Source organism: Chinchilla lanigera, unplaced genomic scaffold, assembly GCF_000276665.1.
Source record: "Chinchilla lanigera isolate Chin_1 unplaced genomic scaffold, ChiLan1.0 scaffold00105, whole genome shotgun sequence".
In the NCBI taxonomy this organism is placed as follows: domain Eukaryota; kingdom Metazoa; phylum Chordata; class Mammalia; order Rodentia; family Chinchillidae; genus Chinchilla; species Chinchilla lanigera.
In genome coordinates, this window is record NW_004955506.1 from 2,799,019 (window position 1) to 2,816,649 (window position 17,631).

Consider the following 17,631-nt stretch of genomic DNA (forward strand, 5'->3'; position numbering starts at 1 on the left):
CAGAATAGAGGTCATGGAACAAACCCACACAACTATAGCTGTTTAATTCTTGGCAAAGGAGCCAAATATATGTTGGAGAAAAGACAACCTCTCTAACAAATGGTGCTGGGAGAATGATATCCACTGGTAGAAGACTGCAACTAGATCCCTATTTCTCACTTTGTGTAAAAATCAATTCAGAATGGATCAAAGGTCTCTGTGGATGACCTGAAACTTTGAAACTGCTAAAAGAAACAGAGCAAACACTTAAAGTCATGGGCACAGGAGGAAGCTTCCTGAATAGAACTCCAACAGCACAGGAAACAACAGGAAGAATCAGCAATGGTGTCACGTCAAACTACCATAAAACGTTGCTGCACAGCAAGGGAAACATCTAACAGAGTGAAGAAACAGTTGGCAGAGCCGGAGAAAGTCCTTGCAACCTGCTCTTCTGACAGAGAATTGATATCTAGAATATACAAAGACCTCAAAAACTTAACACCAAAAATCAAATGCCTCAATCAATAAACAGACAAATGAACTGAACAGACTCTTTTCAAAAGAATAAATACAAATGGACAATAAGTACACAAAAAATTTCAACATCTTTAGCCATTAGGGAAATGCAAATCAAAACTATATTGACACTCCATCTCACTCCAGTCAGAAGGGCTATCCCCAAGGACATAATAAACAACAAATGCTGGTGAGGATGTGGGAAAAAGAGACCCTTCTACACTCACTGATGGGAATATAAACTAGTACAACTAGTTGAAAACCAGTGTAGGTATTCCTCAAAAACCTAAAAATATAGCTACTATATGACACAGCTATACTATTCCTTGGTACACACCAGAAACAACTAAAGTTAGCATACTGTACAGTCACTGCATACCCATGTTTACTTTGGTACAACTCACAATAGCCAAGATGTGGCAACAGCCTACATGCCCATCAATTGGCATATGGATAAAAAACAAAAAACAAAAAACATGGCATGCAGTGTATTCACAGTGGAGTATTATCTAGCCAAATAAGGAAAAACAAAATTCTCTCATCTGCTGGAAGTGAATGGATCTGGAGACCATGATACTGAGTGAAACAAGCTAAACACAGAAAGACAAGTATTGCATGTTCTCTTAACTATGTGGAATCAAAAACAGAGGACAAGAAAGTAGGAGGGAGATTATTATTAGATAAGAGGAAAGGAAGAGGGGGAAGGGAAGAGAGTATCAGGGTGGGTAATGGGGGGGTCAGATATGATCAGAATATTTCACACCATCAAGATCCCCCCAAAATGTTAAACTACAGGAGAGGGCAGGGCACGAGGGGTGGTGAGGGTGGAGATGATCAAAGTATGTTATGCACATGTATAAATCTGCCAGAATAAATCTCATTAACCTGTATCACCCATAAAAAAAAGTGAAGAAAAGATAGCAGCATACACTGTGGGGTTTGAGGCGGTAACCTGCTTTTACCTTTGATAAATCATGCTTTATATTCTGTTATCTAATTTCTAAGGGTTGTACACTACTCTGCTGGGTCCATGACAAAGTATAGGAAGCAGACATAACTGTTAGACATTCATTCCTGTCTTCAAGGACTCTTCACAGGGCACTGACTGCTGTCGCACACCACTGACAATGTGGGTGAAGAGACCCTGGCCCTCAGGGATCCTGCCATCTGTAATAAATGTTCCTTGTCTACAGAGTGCTGTGGGAACACTTAACCCTGACTTCCAATCTGTACCCAGTGCACATGTGTCTCATTTTATTGGAAAGCTGCACACACTCTTGGACAGAAGAGACCCCACCATGGAGTGGAAACCCAGTGTCAGGCCTGGGAAGCTCGACTTGACCACCCTGGCTCATCCTGCCTCCTCTGTGGGTTCTGCGGGGGGCAGAAGACAGATTCACTTGGTGCTCTTCTTGTGGGTGGGGTGTGTTGAGAGGGTGTGGGGCCCTGCGGTGGGGACCCGGGCAGGCTCTAAGGATGGGTGGAGGACTGCTGGCTCCTGTGGAGTCCTCTTCCTTAGGGCATGGCTCTATAAGTGGCTCTGCTGTTTGCTGACCATTGTGCCCTGTTGCCAGCCTCCTCTGGCCCAGGGCTTCTGGCACCCCAACCCTCCTGGGAGCCAACTCAGCTTGTCCTCCATGATACCGGCCAGCTTTGTGTCTGGCACTCACGTTCAGACTGCTGGTAAAGCCCAGACCCCATGTGGAGTCAAGGCTTCCTGCACTCCAGGCACATGGCAGCACTGTCTACCCCTATGGCCCTTCCAGGCCAGCTGGCTGCCCAGCTGATGCTTTGCCAAGGTGACCCTCACAGAAGAGTTCCTGCAGGAGCTCATTGCCCAGTCTCCCCATGCTCAGCCTCCCACAGAGGCTCCCCTCCCCAGCACCTTTCTGTCTCCAGCTCAGCCAGGACACACTGCCTCCCCCAGAACAGCCACACCACCCCTGACCTTGCTGCCTGGCCCTTGTATCCACCCCCACCACCCTCCTCTGGACTCCAGCTCTAAATGGATGAGTCTGTCTGTCCACCCTCGGCTCCTCTTCCCAAATTGTCCCTGCCCCCTCCCCTCACAGCTTTTGAGCATTCAGACAGTGTCTTTTAAGAGCCCTGCTCACACCTACTGGAAAATCATCAAAATAGGCAAATTAGTTGGTCTAACACTCTTCACTGTTCTCTGCCAGACAGAGGTGGTAATACATGCCCAACCTGTGTGGCTGCCCAGGAAGGAGCAGGGTAGGGAACTGAGGGCCTGCGGACTGGCCTTGGTTGTGCTGCCAAAGGGCTAGGCAGGCTCCTTAGCCTCCCTCAAAGCACCTGGGACCATCTGCTTTTGCTACTTGGTGGTCTTGTCCCCTGCCCCCTCCCACGGAAATGACAGGCAGGAACTCAGCCAGCAAGTACAGAGGAGCTGCTTTGAGCCCGTGCCCCTTACTTCCTTCATGTGAGGCTGCTGGTCAGAGATAGCAGCTGCCCTTCCAAGGAGGCCAGGTGGGCTCACCAGTCATGCCAACTCCTGAGCAGGAGGCACCAGGAGGCGATGGCCCTTAGGAAGCCCTGCCTCCCTCCCTCCCCCAGGCATCCACACATCTTCACAGACAGTAGGTGTGATGCTCTGACACCTGCCAGGTGTGTTCTTACAGGTACGACAGCTGAGACCAGGCTGGAGTCAGAAGAGGGACCCTTCTGGTACAGCTGACTAAGCATGGAAGTATGTTCCTGTGGCTGCGTTAACAGGCACAATGGTGGGGTCCCAAGGAAGGTCACTCAAGACCCACCCCACCTCCCAAGACCAATGTACAGCTGGGCATGATAGCATGTGCCTGCAATCCCAGCACTCTGGGAAGCTGAGGCAGATGGATCCAAAGTTCGACCCCAGCCTAAGTAACTTAACAACTTAAAGCAAGACCCTGCCTCAAAAAAAAATTTTTTTAAAGAGGGCTGGGGATACCAGCTCAGTGTGAAGGCCGTGGGTTGAATCTCCAGTACCACAAAACAAACAAAACAAAACATCTAAATAGAGAAAAATTCAGTGACTCCCCACACAATTATTTGTGTACTTTTCTCTCTGTAAAACTGTTAAAAAGTGGATTCAAATGAACCTAAAAACAGATGTGTAATGAGCGTCTGATGTTGTCTGAGGTACGTAGTGTGTCTGCAGGAATTGGGTGTGTACATGCTTGCATGTGTGAATGTGTGTTTGCATGTGTGTTTGCTCATGTGTGCAAATGGACAATGATGTGTACGAGGGTGTGCTTGGACGTGCATGTGTCTGCATGTATGAGAATGAGTGTATGTTACTGTGTGTGATAGAACAACGTCCAGGAGGAGACACAAATAGCCACATTTTAAAGGGGTCTGTCCTGGAATTGGGGACCCGAGCTGTCTTGTTCTCCTCTTCCTGCCCTTTGCACCCCCATGTTTCTCCATTAACCACGAGACCCAGTGGGTGCAAGTGGACAGCCTCAGCCTCCTGTGCTCACGTGGCTTGGGCAGCACATGCTCATTGGTAGGGCACCTTTGGCCCACCGTGTGCCTGTCCCCCAGCAGGGGCCAGCCTACCATGTTGGTCTTCTCCTTCTGGAGCTTCAGGAGGAGCTTGTGGAAGTACTTGGTCATCTTGTTGGAGGTCATGTGCTCCTGTAGTTTGTTAACGATGGAGACATCCAGTTTGTGCCGCAGATCCTGCTCAGAGTGGACTGCCTGGCGGACGGCCTGCAGTTCGCTCATGGCTGCTGCATGCTCCTGCAGAGGAAGAGCCCCAGGGAGGATGTTCCCACGGTGCCCACTGAGGGCCAGCTGTCAGCCTGGGCCTGCGGGGAGGGAACAGCAACGCACCTGGAGCCCCTTGTTGAGGCTGTCCTCCGTGTTCTGCAGGGTGAGCTGGTAGGTGTTGAATTCATCCTGCAAGGCCTCCCGCTTTGCCAGGCATTGCGTGATCAGTTTCTGCATCAGGCTGGCTTCCGTCTCAGCCCGATTCAGGATGCTGGCCAGCTTCTCATTCTTCTCTTCCTCCTTTATGATGGACTTCTTGTAGGCCTCGATCTCACCATCGATGGACTTGGCTTGATGCTCACATTCTCTGCGGGGATGGAGACAGCAAAGCCAGTCATGGGCTAGACACCAGAGATCCCAGAAGACAGCAGTGCCCCACTTGGAGGCAGCTTGTTGTCGTTGTTTATGCCCGGATGTTCCCCCAAAGCCTCATGTTCTCATAGGTGGGGCTTTGGGGAGCTGACGGGATACATCGTGGGGAGGTGGGTTGATTCACTGATGAGTTTATAGCTCAATGTGATTTTGGGAGGTAAGCATGGTTGGAGGAGGTGAGTCACTGGGGCATGGCCTGGAAGGGTCTATCTCTCTCCTTCCTCCCTGATCTCTCTCCCGGCTTCATGTCTGCCACACCATGAGCAACCATCCTCTGCCAGGCCCCTCTGCCACACTCCCTGCCTTGGAGTCAGCCAACTCTACCCAGAAACCTTTACAAATTGTGAGCTGAAATAAACCTTCCTCCTTTAATTTGTGGGTGTTGGGTATTGTGTCTCAGTAGTGAAAAAATAACTAAGACACTCATTAAACGGACTTGACATGCAGAGGTAACTTAGGAAGGCAAGTCAATAGTAGCTCAATCTTGATGGTTGTTTTTAAATGTGTCCAGAGAAGCATTACTCATTGAAAGCTCATTTAAAATGCTTTGAAGCCTTGATTATGAAGAGCAGGAAAGTAACAAGAGGTCAGACATTACACTGGGGGTTTCAGCTGCACACCTTCATTAATTCTAGAAAGAAAGATCATCTGGGTCTCACACAGGAGGGCACTGAAGCTCAGGACTTTTAAGTGACTTGCCGAAGTCCACAGGTATGGTTCAGGACACCAGATAGGGCTCATACCACACACATACACACACAAACACACACACACAATATGCATACAACAGACACAACGCACACTTGATGACCAGTTTTGACAAGGATGTCATAGTATTTCAATGGGGAAGGGACCATCTTTTCAACAAGTGCACTGGGACAACTGCATGAAGACACACAGAAACCTGGACCCCTACCCCACATCATCACCATAGACATCATGAAATAGATGGTATGCTCACACATAAGAGCAAACAAACAAAAAAAATGGCTTGGGATGTAGCTCAGGGCAAAGGCTCTGGGTTCAGTGCCCAGTACTGCAAAAACAAAACCTTCCTGAATCAATAGAAAATAGTCTTTAAGAAATTAGTGACTAAGTCACATTAAAAATGGGTCCTAAGGATAAAGGAAACACGGGAACCACAGTCAATACCCTAGAATCAGGTCATCTCACTGTCACAAGATAAAGGGAGTGCTGCACTTAAGCTGGGATGGGGAGGGTAGTGTCACACAAGCCCTGGCATCTAGCTACCAGGCATGAGTCAGCAGCACCATCAGCCTTGGTCATTTGGCCTCCCTAAGCAGGAAGGGGTGGGGCTAGGGCCTTGGTGCTCCTGTCCTCACCCACCCACAGCTGTGACCCAGTGGGTCTAAGGATGGGACATCTGCCCCTGGTGTTTATATTTCATAATGGATATGAATAAACCGGCATCCTTGCTCCTGCGCTGGCTTCTGGTGAGCCTGATTCATGTGACTGTCCCCTCAGACAGACTCATTCCCAACATGATGACAAAACTGCTCTGAGCCAGTGGGCCTGTTCTGTAGCCCCACAGGGCAGATGTTCCCATGATGCCTGGACAGTTATCTTGGTGCTGGCCCTGCCGTCCTGAGCAGAAATGTCACCATTTCCCTTCATTTTTTAAAATCCTCCATACATTTGTGCACATGCGCGTCAGTGTTCGTAAATGTTTAGCACAGTCCCTGAGCTCCCAGCCTGGAAGTGCTGAGCAAGGAAACAGTTTATTTTTGCAACACCCTGACCTTCTGTTAAACCTGTCTCCCATTTCCTTCTTCAGACATTCTCTGTGGCAACAGCGTACAATTCTCACAGTGCCTTTCCCAGCCTGTGTGTTCTGAAGACGGTCCTCACTGACCTAGGGCCTTGGCACCCCAGCAGCAGGTCAAATCAGGGCTCTTGGGGTGTGTGTGTGTGTGTGTGTGTGTGTGTGTGTGTGTGTGTGTGTATTGCTACAACATTCATTCAGTATGCCACATGTGCATCTTAAAACACAAGGTGTCTACCTTTCTTGCCAACCCAACTGGCACAATCCTAATGTGTGATCACAGGCTGAGTTGTTGAGAGTTTGAAACCCTGCAGGTGGGGCTGTGCCTGTCACAGCCTTCTCTGGTGACACCTGCAGATGTATGTTCCACGGAAGCAAGAAGCTCTAGGTTGGACAGAATTCTGAGGTAGGATACAAGAAAGAAAGGTAGGTAGAAAGGAGACAAGGACAACTGTAACTTTAAAATTGTACTTTTAAGAAAAACTGCAGATGCAAGACATATCTTTTTACTCTATCTTTTTTCACTTCCAGGAAACCTAACTCACAGAAAAAGAAATTCCCAAAAAGGCTCCTGAAGCCCGTAAAGGGGCTCTGGCACCCTGTCTTTCACCTACAAATTGCTTTCCCTCCTACTGACCCAAGTGACTTACTAGTTCGGTGGTGTACCTCAGTTTCTCACATATGGAAATGGTTGGCATTCTCACCGGATGGGCAGCCTGATAGGAACACACACCCTAGATCACTCATCTGAGGACACTCCCAAGATCACAGAAAACCCCTCAACTCCAGATCACACTGCACCTCTCTTGAGGGTCCCACTCCATGCTGGGTGTATACTTTTAAATTCTGCCTCACTTTTCAGGCCTCTTCTGGACATGTCTTGAAAAATCTTTTTCTGTGTTATAAGTTAGCAAACCTACAACCTGCCTGGCAAATGGGATGTGTTGTGAGGTCCACATGGCTTGTTTGGGGGATCTCTCCAGACTCCATCTGGGAACAATGCCATGAAATTATATGGTACTCTGCACAACAGAACAATCCTAGCCATGGTGACACACAATAGCCCCCCAATAGAAGAATGTGAACACGACATGCCTAGGCAGGAAGCTCCAGTGCTGCCCAGGGCCCCAAAGGCCAGGAACCAGTAGGTGGAACATTTGGAGCAGCTGGAGCACATGTCATTTTATTTTTGGCACCTGGAATCGAATTCAAGACCTCATGCTTGCCAGGAAGGCACTGTGCCACTGAGCTATATCCCTCACCCCAGAGCACACGTTATTAAGGGAAGGAAACAAGGTGTGGAACAGGAAGTGATGTGTGTCCATGACCCAGGAGAAAAACAGGAGTGTGTGTATGTGTGGGAGGCCATGTGTGGCCTGTGGGTACCTGGAAAGCTGGGGAGGAGACCATGAAACTTAAGTTTTGCTGAGGGGAAGACTCCACTGTCAGGGGCACCAGGAGGAGAAGGCTGTGTGTACAATATTATCTACTCCAAACTTTCAAAGATAAGGAGGGTATAGTTAAGAAGACACGGGGATGACTATGGGGATGCTTTGTAGAGGATATGGTGGCATCCTGGGGGCATGGGAGAGCCTGACAAGAGGAGTGTCCTGGTGGTGTTGCCTTCCCTGGGCCTGGAAAGGACAGAGGCCTTCAGGTTGGGCAGCTGGCCATTCCGAGCCCTCTGGGAGAGCTCTGGCCTTGACCTTATGCAAGCTGACAGCCAGCTGGCTGTGTAATTCAACAGTCAGGTCCTGAGCACCAGACTGGCAGGAGGATAAGGCTGCCCATGTAGGCTGCACGTCCTCTTCTGTGCCCAGTCTGCAGGCCCAGCAGGCCACGGCCAGCAACCCAGGGAGGGCACAGAGGGCAAGAGAGGCCCCCGGGTGGCCAAGGTTCCTCCGGCTGCAGAATTAAGGAGAAAACAAACTTTTAGGCCTCTCATAGTGACTAAAGGAACAGGTGTTTTTAATCCTGCATTATTGCGGGGGTGGGGGGGGCTTGTTTAAAAACAATCATATGCTGGGTGTGGTGGCCCACACCTATAGCCTTGCTAGTGGGGCGGTAAGGCCAGTATATTCTGAGTTTGAAGCTAGGCAACATGGTGAGACTTCGTCTCAAAACAAAACAAACCTAAAAAAGACCAAAAAAAAAAAAAAAAAAAAAAATTAAAGCTGGGAATGGTAGTATATATCTGTGATCCCAGCACTCTTGGAGGCTGAGGAAGAAGTATTGCAAGTTGGAGCCCAGATTACATTTAGAGAGAATTTGTCCTAAAAAGTTAAAGGGGGGCAGGGCAAGGGATGTAGCTCAGTGTGCAGATCCTGGGTTTGAGCCTCAGCCCCCCAATCATATATGTTTCAGTGTTTGTGTTTTTAGTCACAAGACTAAGAAGAAAAAGTCTCTCCTGGTTGTGCTATGGGCACGAAGCATGACCCTTGTCACAACTCGCTCTGAAGCACACCAGGCTCTGGGTTGAGGGCTGGAGGTGGAGATGACACATGGCAGTGTGAAAGCTCAACACATTGGAGGTGCAGAACCGGGCTGTTGCTCTCTGGGCCCCCAGTGAGGCCCCAACACCCTAGCAGTCTTGAGAATCAAGGCTGTCCATCACCCCAAGCTCTGAATCCCTCCTTTGCGGGACTTGACAAGGCTCCCAAAGGAGGCCTCTTCCCATTCTCTGGGAATTAAAACAGGATTTCAGTTGGAACACAGCCTTCCGACGGAACACTCACAAGGCAGGTTTCTGCACTCAGGTGGTGAAACTGCGAATCAAAAGGACATCTTCATGTCCTGAGATAAGCACCCCTTTATCTTTCCCTCTCCTTGGTCCTGCCAGGAGATCTGAGTGCAGGCTGTGCCGCATGCAGGCCACAGGAGCCGGAAGGGATCTGAGGGAGGCTGAGTCCTCGGCACCACAAGGACCTTTCTGGGCTCCAGGTGGGCATGGGCCCCTTTGCTTCTGAGGGTGGGGGCACTGGGAGAGAGGCAGGAGTAGAAGGATCTTGTTGCACATCTCCTGGTTCCTATGCAACCCCCAGCCACCTTTCACCCTGAGCCATGGTGCCACAAGAGGGGAAGAGCTGGGCTGTACCTGAGCACCTCCAGGATGGCCCTGTGTGCCTCGTCACGGTTCTTCATGCCCACCAGGCTGGTGGCCCATTGCTGCAGGATGTGCTTCTTCTCTACGTTGATGGCATCTATTTCCATTGAGGCCTGCGGCAGGATGGGGCACACCCAGGGATGAAGAATGCCACGACCCATGCTTTACTTAGTTTACCCTAACCACACATCAGCAAGAGGCAACAGGAAACATGACGCAGCTTTAAAGAAGCCTGGAGCTTCCATCTGTGCCTCAGTGCAAGGCCTGGGGTGGTCAGTGCTTAGGAGAGAGGAGGGGAGGAAGACACTGGCCAGTACCAAGGGAGCATATGCCCGACCTGATACCAAGGTGGGACTTGGTGGGCATCATTGACAGCGGCTGCGGTCACATAGGCCTGAGCCCCTGCCTGCCTGTGAAAGCCCATGTCCAAAGTAGAAGCATCTGTGGGATTTACTACAAGGGCACAGAGGGTTCATTTACTCTTGGGGCACAGAGGTTGAGGGGTGGTATGAGTCCAGCATGCCACCAATGTTAGTGTGCTCTGGCCAGGCCACCTTAACCCCTGGTGTCTTGATGTCACCAGCTGTGACATGGGTCCAGTGGCAGCACTTCCTTCCTCCTTTTGGGTCAGATGGGTTGATGCCTGGCTGCCCGGCCTAGCCTTGCCTTCAGAGTTTGCAGGGTACTAGGAACATTCTCACGGAGCCTTCCTAATCAATTATCATGACTTCAGCAAGTTGCTGTTGCTGAGCTAGCGGACACCAGTGACTGTGTGCACAATTCCTGCCCACAGGACACTCCAGTGTGAGGTCACCATGGACCAGAGCATTCACAGGAAAGACACAGACCCTGCTGAGCAGCAAGGCGGTGTCACCCTGGAAGCTACTCCTCTCAACCAGGAGTTTTTTAAATCATTCGCTCACCACTACTTATTACAGTGCAGAGAATGGCATGAATTAAGTACACTATGACTAGAGAGGCATTTTTGTATGGGTTAAGTTATTCACTAAGGTGCCTGCTCTGTGTCACTGAGCAGGGTGTGCACTGTCCAAAAGGACTGGAAAGCCGGCAAGTGGGGGCCTGAACCCAGCCAGGCTCCTCCCCTTCTGGGCCTGTGATGCCAGCCAGCCTCAGGGGCCCTCTCCCACAGTGCTCCCCGAGGCTGCCAATGTGCCAGTCAAGATGTGAAAATCACTACACTGAGTCTCCATTAAAATAAAAAAGGAAATAAGGGTACATGCCATATAGCTAGAATATGCAAACAAGCAAGAGAGTAACATAAATACCAGTCACTCCACTTCTTAGAGATAACTGCTGGTAACTTCTCATGCCCTTAGATGTGTTTATGTGCACGCCTGCATGTGTACAGGGTGTCACATTCTATACACTGTTTTGCAAGCTATGAAAATTCGCACACTGTGCACATTTCCATGTCGTTAAATATTGACTTTTTTGCTGATGTATCCTTGTTTATTCAACTAACACCATCTTCCCTAACATGTATAACACATGGATCTGCATTATTTTCCCAGTCAGTCTCTTCTTATTTTGCTTCTGGTGTTTTCATTGTAAAACATGTCATTTGCATGCAAGTGGGGTCATGTCCTTGGAATGAAGTCCGTATAATGACATTCCGGAGGATGTGCCACTAATGAAACACTACCCCTGATGAAGACCCCAAGACAGTCAGTGTTGAGGGGCCCAGCTTCCTTCTGGTCCCTCATCATTGCCAGCCTGGTGGGGACCCACCTGCCTTTTCTACTGGCCGCTCACTGGGTCATTTGGGGACATCTGAGGTGTGTCTGCCACATCAACATTGGGGGTCCTGGGAAGGAAGGCTGGGTCTGCCTTGGGGCCACTGCTGGTCAGAGGGGCAGAGGCACAAATAGGCCAGTGTCTGACCCATCTTCAGAGCCTCCTCACACCCCTGTGGGAGTTTAGGTGTGGCCTGTTCCCTCTCAGGAGACCCTCGAGAGAAACTGAACCCTCAAGAGATGTTAGGAGGTGAGCCCTGCCTTCGAGGGAGGGCCAATCCACAGATGGAGAGCTGGTATCCACAGGAGCCAGCATGGCTGGGTGTCTCATGCTCTTTGTTTGCACCAGGTGACACCTTGCACTGCATCAGGATCACACGGAGAGAAAGCTTCACCACAGTGGGCCCTCGTGTCTGGATCAGCACTGTGAGCCAACATCAACTCCTTTTCTCTATAACCCCTACTTTGTGGTACTGCGCTATTAACAACAGAAAACATGGACAAGCCCCATATTTGCTATTGCTTCTAAGCCTATACTCTCTTGCGCGTTCCTCCTCTTCATTTCAGTCATGGTGTTCTCAACCTATGGAGGTTTTTTCACGGTGAGATCCACGCAGGACCCTTTCCTGTGTGCTTCTGCCTTTGCGGTGGTGTGTGGAAAAGACCCTTAGATCCAGGAGTAGGCAAATGTTTTCCTTTGGGTTTTTTTCTGGTACGTCTCTCCCATCTAAATACTTGATTCCACTGGAATTTATTTTAGTATCTTGTATGAGGAAAAGATTTAATTTTCCAAATGATTAACCAAGTGTCCTGACAGTTTTCTCTGCTTATTTGTAACCTGTGGAATTCTCTATTAGCCTTGGCTTGTTCTGCCAGGCTGCAGAGGCTGGCCTGCCTATTCTTGATCCCAGTAACACATTAATTTGGCTTCTAGAGCTCTATGGTATATTTTAATATTTGGGAGGGAAGTGCCAGGGTGAACCCCATTTCCACTTTGTCTAGGACTCTTCCTGGTTTGTACGGAAAGACTTGTGTTTTAGGAAATCCTTAGGCCCCAGGCAAACTAAGACAACTGGTCACCCTACCAGAGCCTTCCCTTCCAAAGCAATTCTTGGCTAGCACTCATAATGTATTTTTCAGATAAACTCAAGAATCATTGCGTCCTTCAACATTTTTGCCAGCACTGTGGATGGAACCCAAGGCCTTATGTATGCTAGGCAAGTGCTCTACTGAAGTGGGAAAAAGAACCAAGCCAACGCCATGTTGTACTCAGGCATTAGAGCTTAAGTTACTGTTTCCTTAAGTTTGTTTCTTGTAAATGTTGTCATAGTTACCTAACCTGCTATCACCCCATGCTTTGTCATAAGACTGCTTGTTCCCTACATAAAATGTCAAACACCTTTGATCCTTTGTCACAAGCTAAGCCCATGCTTTGTAGGAGTATTTCTGTAGCTGCACTAAATCATATCAGAAAAAACCTAATCACCTCCTCCAGACCCAGAACTAGAACTGTATAAATATTCTCCCCTTCTGTCCTTTGGGGTTGGTGCTTGGTCATGTACTGGGAGCCCACCACCACCAGCTAATAAACTTGCTTGTTTCTGCATCTGGCCTCTGTGGGTGACTCAATTAAATAAGTGTGTTTGCTGCAACACCACCATTGAGCTACATCTCCATCTTCATCCTATCAAAAAATCACTGTTGTTAATTTAAAAACTGCTCTCCTCCCCAATTCTGCCTGGAGCACATTCCAGATTGATTTTACTTCCAGGCTGGTGTGCACAGGTATGGTATGAAGTCTTCTAGTCCTCTCTCCTACCTTTGCCCTGGCACCAGGCATGCTGTTCCTTGATCAGATGTGCCTTCCTTTCTTTCAGTAAAAGTTTGTTTCCTCCATGCTACTCCTTCACACGTAAATGCAGAAGGTGACTCAAGATTTAAAAATAAAACAACACACACACACACAAAGAGTCACAGTGTGGGCCTCCACAGAGCTGACTCTGGTGCTCTGGGGGAGAGGTGGGTGCTGCCTGGGAATGCTGGCTGCCCATGGGACAGAGAGTGACTAGAAGACTCCAGTCCTTCCAGGAAGGGGCCTATGGTTGGCTAAGGAACTTGCTCAGGATCTCCCAGCAAGCTGGTACTGGAAGTGCTGGAGAGAGTGGAATCCTTCGCTTCTGGCCATCGATCAGCTGGAATCTCCTGGAGCCTATTTGGGGGACCTCTTCAGACCCCATGTGGGGACAATGTCATGAAATTATATGGCACTCTGCGCAACAGAACAATCCTAGCCATGGTGACACACAGTAGCCCTCCAGTAGAGGAATGTGAACATGATATGCCTAGGCAGGAAGTTCCAGCATAGCCTCAAAGGCCAGGAACCAGTAGGTGGAACATTTGGAGCAGCTGGAGCACGTGTTATTTTATTTTTGGCACCTGGAATCGAATTCAGGACCTTGTGCTTGACACTGGGGATGGCAAGGGATACGCAGCTGCTTAAGAAGCACTGTGTGTAAGGCCCTCTCTGAACTCAGGTTTGAGCCTTGCTGAGAACACAATTGGCCTTGTCATGCATTCATCAACACTCACACACTAAATGGGGACATCTGCCCCTCCCAGTTGTAGGGCTGCCCTTACCTCGCTCACCACTTTCCTTAAAAGCCTGGTGTCCTCAGCTTGGGCAATGTACTGAGCCTCCAACAAAGAGATGTTCTCTTCCAGCTGGTTGGCCCGTGTGGTGAGCTGGTCCACATACAGGTCCTGAGAAGCAGGGTGAGAAGAGGCACAGTCAGCACCCATCTGGACAAGTGACACCAACTGTTGGCCCAAGGGAGCATGACCAAGGTGGCCACCACCACCTTCCACGGCAGCGTTCAGGGAGTCAAAGGTCAGTAATGAACATGCACTGCGTTTGCAGAATACCTGTTTTTTCTTCTCCACCTCTGCCCGCATCCTCTCCACCTCAGCTTTCTTCACCACCTGCTTCATCACCGAGATGTCATCATGCAGGTCTTGGTCGATGTTCTGCATGTAGAAGAGGTGCAGGGCCAGGTTCTCCATCTCCATCTGCAGGGCTACCACTGCGGGGGAGAGGTCACTCTGTATCTCCCATGGCCTGGAGCCCTCCTGTCAGCATGGGGCAGGACTGGGAGCTGATTTCAACTGTAAAGACTCAGGCTTTGGCACCAAACAATGCACCATCTTGTTGGAGGGAGAAAAGAGACCAAAATACAGGCAATCCATGTCCACCACTGCAACAAGCTGTCTCACTACCACACAGCAGAGACGCCCCCACCTTGGCCTAAGGATGCCCCAAATAATGCCCAGTGATAAGCCTCATGTCCATTTCATAGATTTCTTACCAGCTAAAGGGCTCAGAGCTCAGGGAGTCACACTGACATGGCCGGGGCCAGTGCAGGCCAGCAAGGACAAGGCAACCCTTTCCATCCCACCAGAGTTCTATAGCACATTTTTGTCAGTGCTCCCAGAAGAGATTGAACCCCAAATTCTTTTTAGTAAAACTCACATAAGACTGATGTATCAAAGCCAGTCTGGCCAATCTACGAGAGTTTGTTTCAAAATTTCAGAAAGTGCTGATGGTCCCAATGCTGGGGTGACTGGGCTGTGGGGATCGCTGCAGGTTTGAGGCCAGCCTGGGCTCCATGGTGAGTTTAAGACCAGCCTGCACTACATGGTGAGACCTTGTCTCAAAAAATAAAAAGATAAAAGAAAAACCTATTTGTGCTGTATTTATTTGAAATGTTAGAAAAAGTCAGTCTATCCTTTTTGATGAGTTGTGGGCCTCTATCCTGGGCTGATGAGAAACTGGAGAAGAGCAGTATTTCCTGTTAGGTGATTGGGTATCAGATTCCAGGATTATATAGGTGCTTTTGATCATCTTAGGGACTTTTCTGATATGAACAGTAATGATTCCATAACAACAAAAGACGAGCTATAAAACAAAATCAGCAGAGTCTTAGTAAGCAGAGGTTCCTACAACTCCAATATGTAAAAAGTTCTCTCTGTGCATTAATTTTCCAGATACCCTATATTATTATCTTTTTTTGGTGGGGGGACCTGGGACTTGAACTCAGGACCTCACACTTAAAAAAAAAGGGACATCATGCTTGCCAGGTAGATGCTGCACTGCTGAGCAATATCCTTGGCCCCCTATGTTCTTAAAGGAGTATCATTCTCCATGGAATGTGAGTCATTTAAAATATGTAACAGCGTGCTATTCAAAGTTAGTTGTAAGTGAGTTAGTGCTAAGCAAATTGAGTGATACCATTTTTGTAAAGCTGTTCACATGAATAATAAATACTACTGATGAGGAAGAGAAAAAAGTGCTAGAGTGTAGCTCAGTGGTGGAGCACCTGCTTAGCATTCATGAGGCTCTGGGGTCAACTGCCAGCACCACAAAACAAATACACAAAGAAAAAAACTCGAAAGAAATGTTTTTAAAAATAAAACATCACTGCCAGGTGTAGTGGCACATATCTGTAATCCCTGCACTATGGGGGACTGAGGTAGGAGGACCACTAGTTTAAGCAACACAGTGACTTAGTGAGATTTCATCTTAAAAGAAAAAATAAACAAGAGCTAAGGATGTAGCTTAGTGCGAAGGCCCTGGGTTTGGTCTCCAACACTGAAACAAACATCTCCGTGCAGCTTCCAACAGCAGAAAACGCTCTTGCTTCCGCAGGGGGCAAGTTCCAGTGGAGTTGTGTGGGGAAGGGAAGTGGAGAAGGGGTCGGGGGTTGTTCTGGGCCTCCGCACACAGCACCACTTTCTTCCTCTGGCTGCTGTAAGATTTTCTCTTTCGCTAGTTTTAGCCAGTTTGACTAGGACAGGTCTGGAGCAGTTTTCCTCAGCCACCCAGTGCTTGGGGTTGCTGAGCTGGGAACAGTGGGTTCACAGCTTTCTCCAACCGCGACTTCTGAAAGTTCTCCCTGTTCTCCTCTCCTGTCCCTATCCCAGTCTCTGCCATCCCTGCATGTGAAGCCACATGGAGGAGCACAGCTCCCAAGGGTCTGTCTCTCTCCCACTTCCGCCTTTGTCTCCTCTCTGATTCCTTTTGGGCAGTTTCTGTCACAGTGATTTCCAGCCACTAACCCCAAGGCACATTTTCACTATGACTTATTTGTGAAAATGCTGTAAGGAAGTGTGTGCCCACTTGATCTGTGGGAAGGGCCTGCTGATTGGCCTGCGGGGAGACAGAGCCCTGCCCCTCAGCACCGTGGATGAGATGCACTTGGACACCAGGTCTGATAGAGGTGACTAAGGTCAAATGAGGTCGTGAGGGAAGGACCGTAAAGAGAGGAGATCAGGGCACAGACACACGCAGAGTGGTGACCGTGGGAGGACACAGGGAGAAGACACCGTCCACCAACCAAGCAGAGGTCCTGGGAGAGCCAGCATGGCCGACTCTCTGATCTCAGACTTCTGGTCCCTAGGATTCTGTGAAAATAAAGTTCAGTGGTTTAGGGCTGTCTAGTCCCTGGAGCTATGTATGGCAGCCCAAGCGGACTAGTTCACCCTTCCCCTAAGTGTGCAAGAGCGTGTATTTGCACACTTCCAAAAGGGGACTGAGTTCAACCCCTCTTCTTTGCTGGCTGAGTAGCTAGAAAATCAATATTTCCAATAGTCTTTTAAGTTGCTATCCTTTTAACTATTAGTAAAGATAGTTTAACTATTAGTAAAGATAACCCTTTTTCTTTGTGGTTTTGGTTCCAGGGGTCTTTTTCACTTTTTGAATTTCCTGCTCATCTCCCTTTTCCTGCTGGGATATTAGTCTTTTGTGGACTTGCTCCCAAGAGCTCTTTGGGGAATAAAAACATGGCAAGCAGAATGTTAATGGCTTCCACAACTTTGCCCCCAGTGGGAGTCTGTGACTATGGTACATGCTACAAAGGGAAGATTATCAACGGCCTGGCAAGGGAGCCCTTCCTCCCTGCCTTTCTCCTCCTTCTCCTTCTTTTCCCTTCCTCTTCCTCCTTTCCTTTTCTTCATCCTTCTTCCTTTCCCTCTTCCTTTTCGACTTGTCTTTTTAGACAAGGTCTCACTTTGGTCATCTTGCCTCAGCCTCTAGAGTACTGAGAATATAGTGTCACCATAGTTGCTGGTGAGCCCTTTGAGAGCAGAGTGGTCCCTCCAGCTTGCCGTAGAGAATCAGAAAGTCTCCGAGGGTGGAAGGGAATAGACATGAATAAATTCTCTGCAGCTGACTTAAAAGTGGAGGCTGTATGGTGAGGAACATGGGTGGGCTCTAAGAGTGAGTGAGCATAACCCCTGTAGGTAAGGAAGTGGGCCCCTGCCCTGTGGGAACAAGGGACCAAGTTCTGCCAACAACATGA

At 48.8% G+C, this 17,631-nt stretch overlaps 1 protein-coding gene across 2 annotated transcripts in view; it reads right to left on the reverse strand.

Moving 5' to 3' along the window:
* Ccdc40 (coiled-coil domain containing 40) overlaps positions 1-17,631 on the reverse strand; it is a 56,412-nt gene that overhangs the window by 15,182 nt on the left and 23,599 nt on the right. For both annotated transcript variants that reach the window (XM_005407506.2, XM_013505994.1), the window contains exons 8-12: positions 14,201-14,358; positions 13,916-14,038; positions 9,516-9,637; positions 4,330-4,573; positions 4,054-4,236 (exon numbers count right to left, since the gene is read on the reverse strand). In XM_005407506.2, the coding sequence (XP_005407563.2) occupies positions 4,054-4,236; positions 4,330-4,573; positions 9,516-9,637; positions 13,916-14,038; positions 14,201-14,358 (830 nt within the window). The remainder of the gene's footprint in view (positions 1-4,053; positions 4,237-4,329; positions 4,574-9,515; positions 9,638-13,915; positions 14,039-14,200; positions 14,359-17,631) is intronic.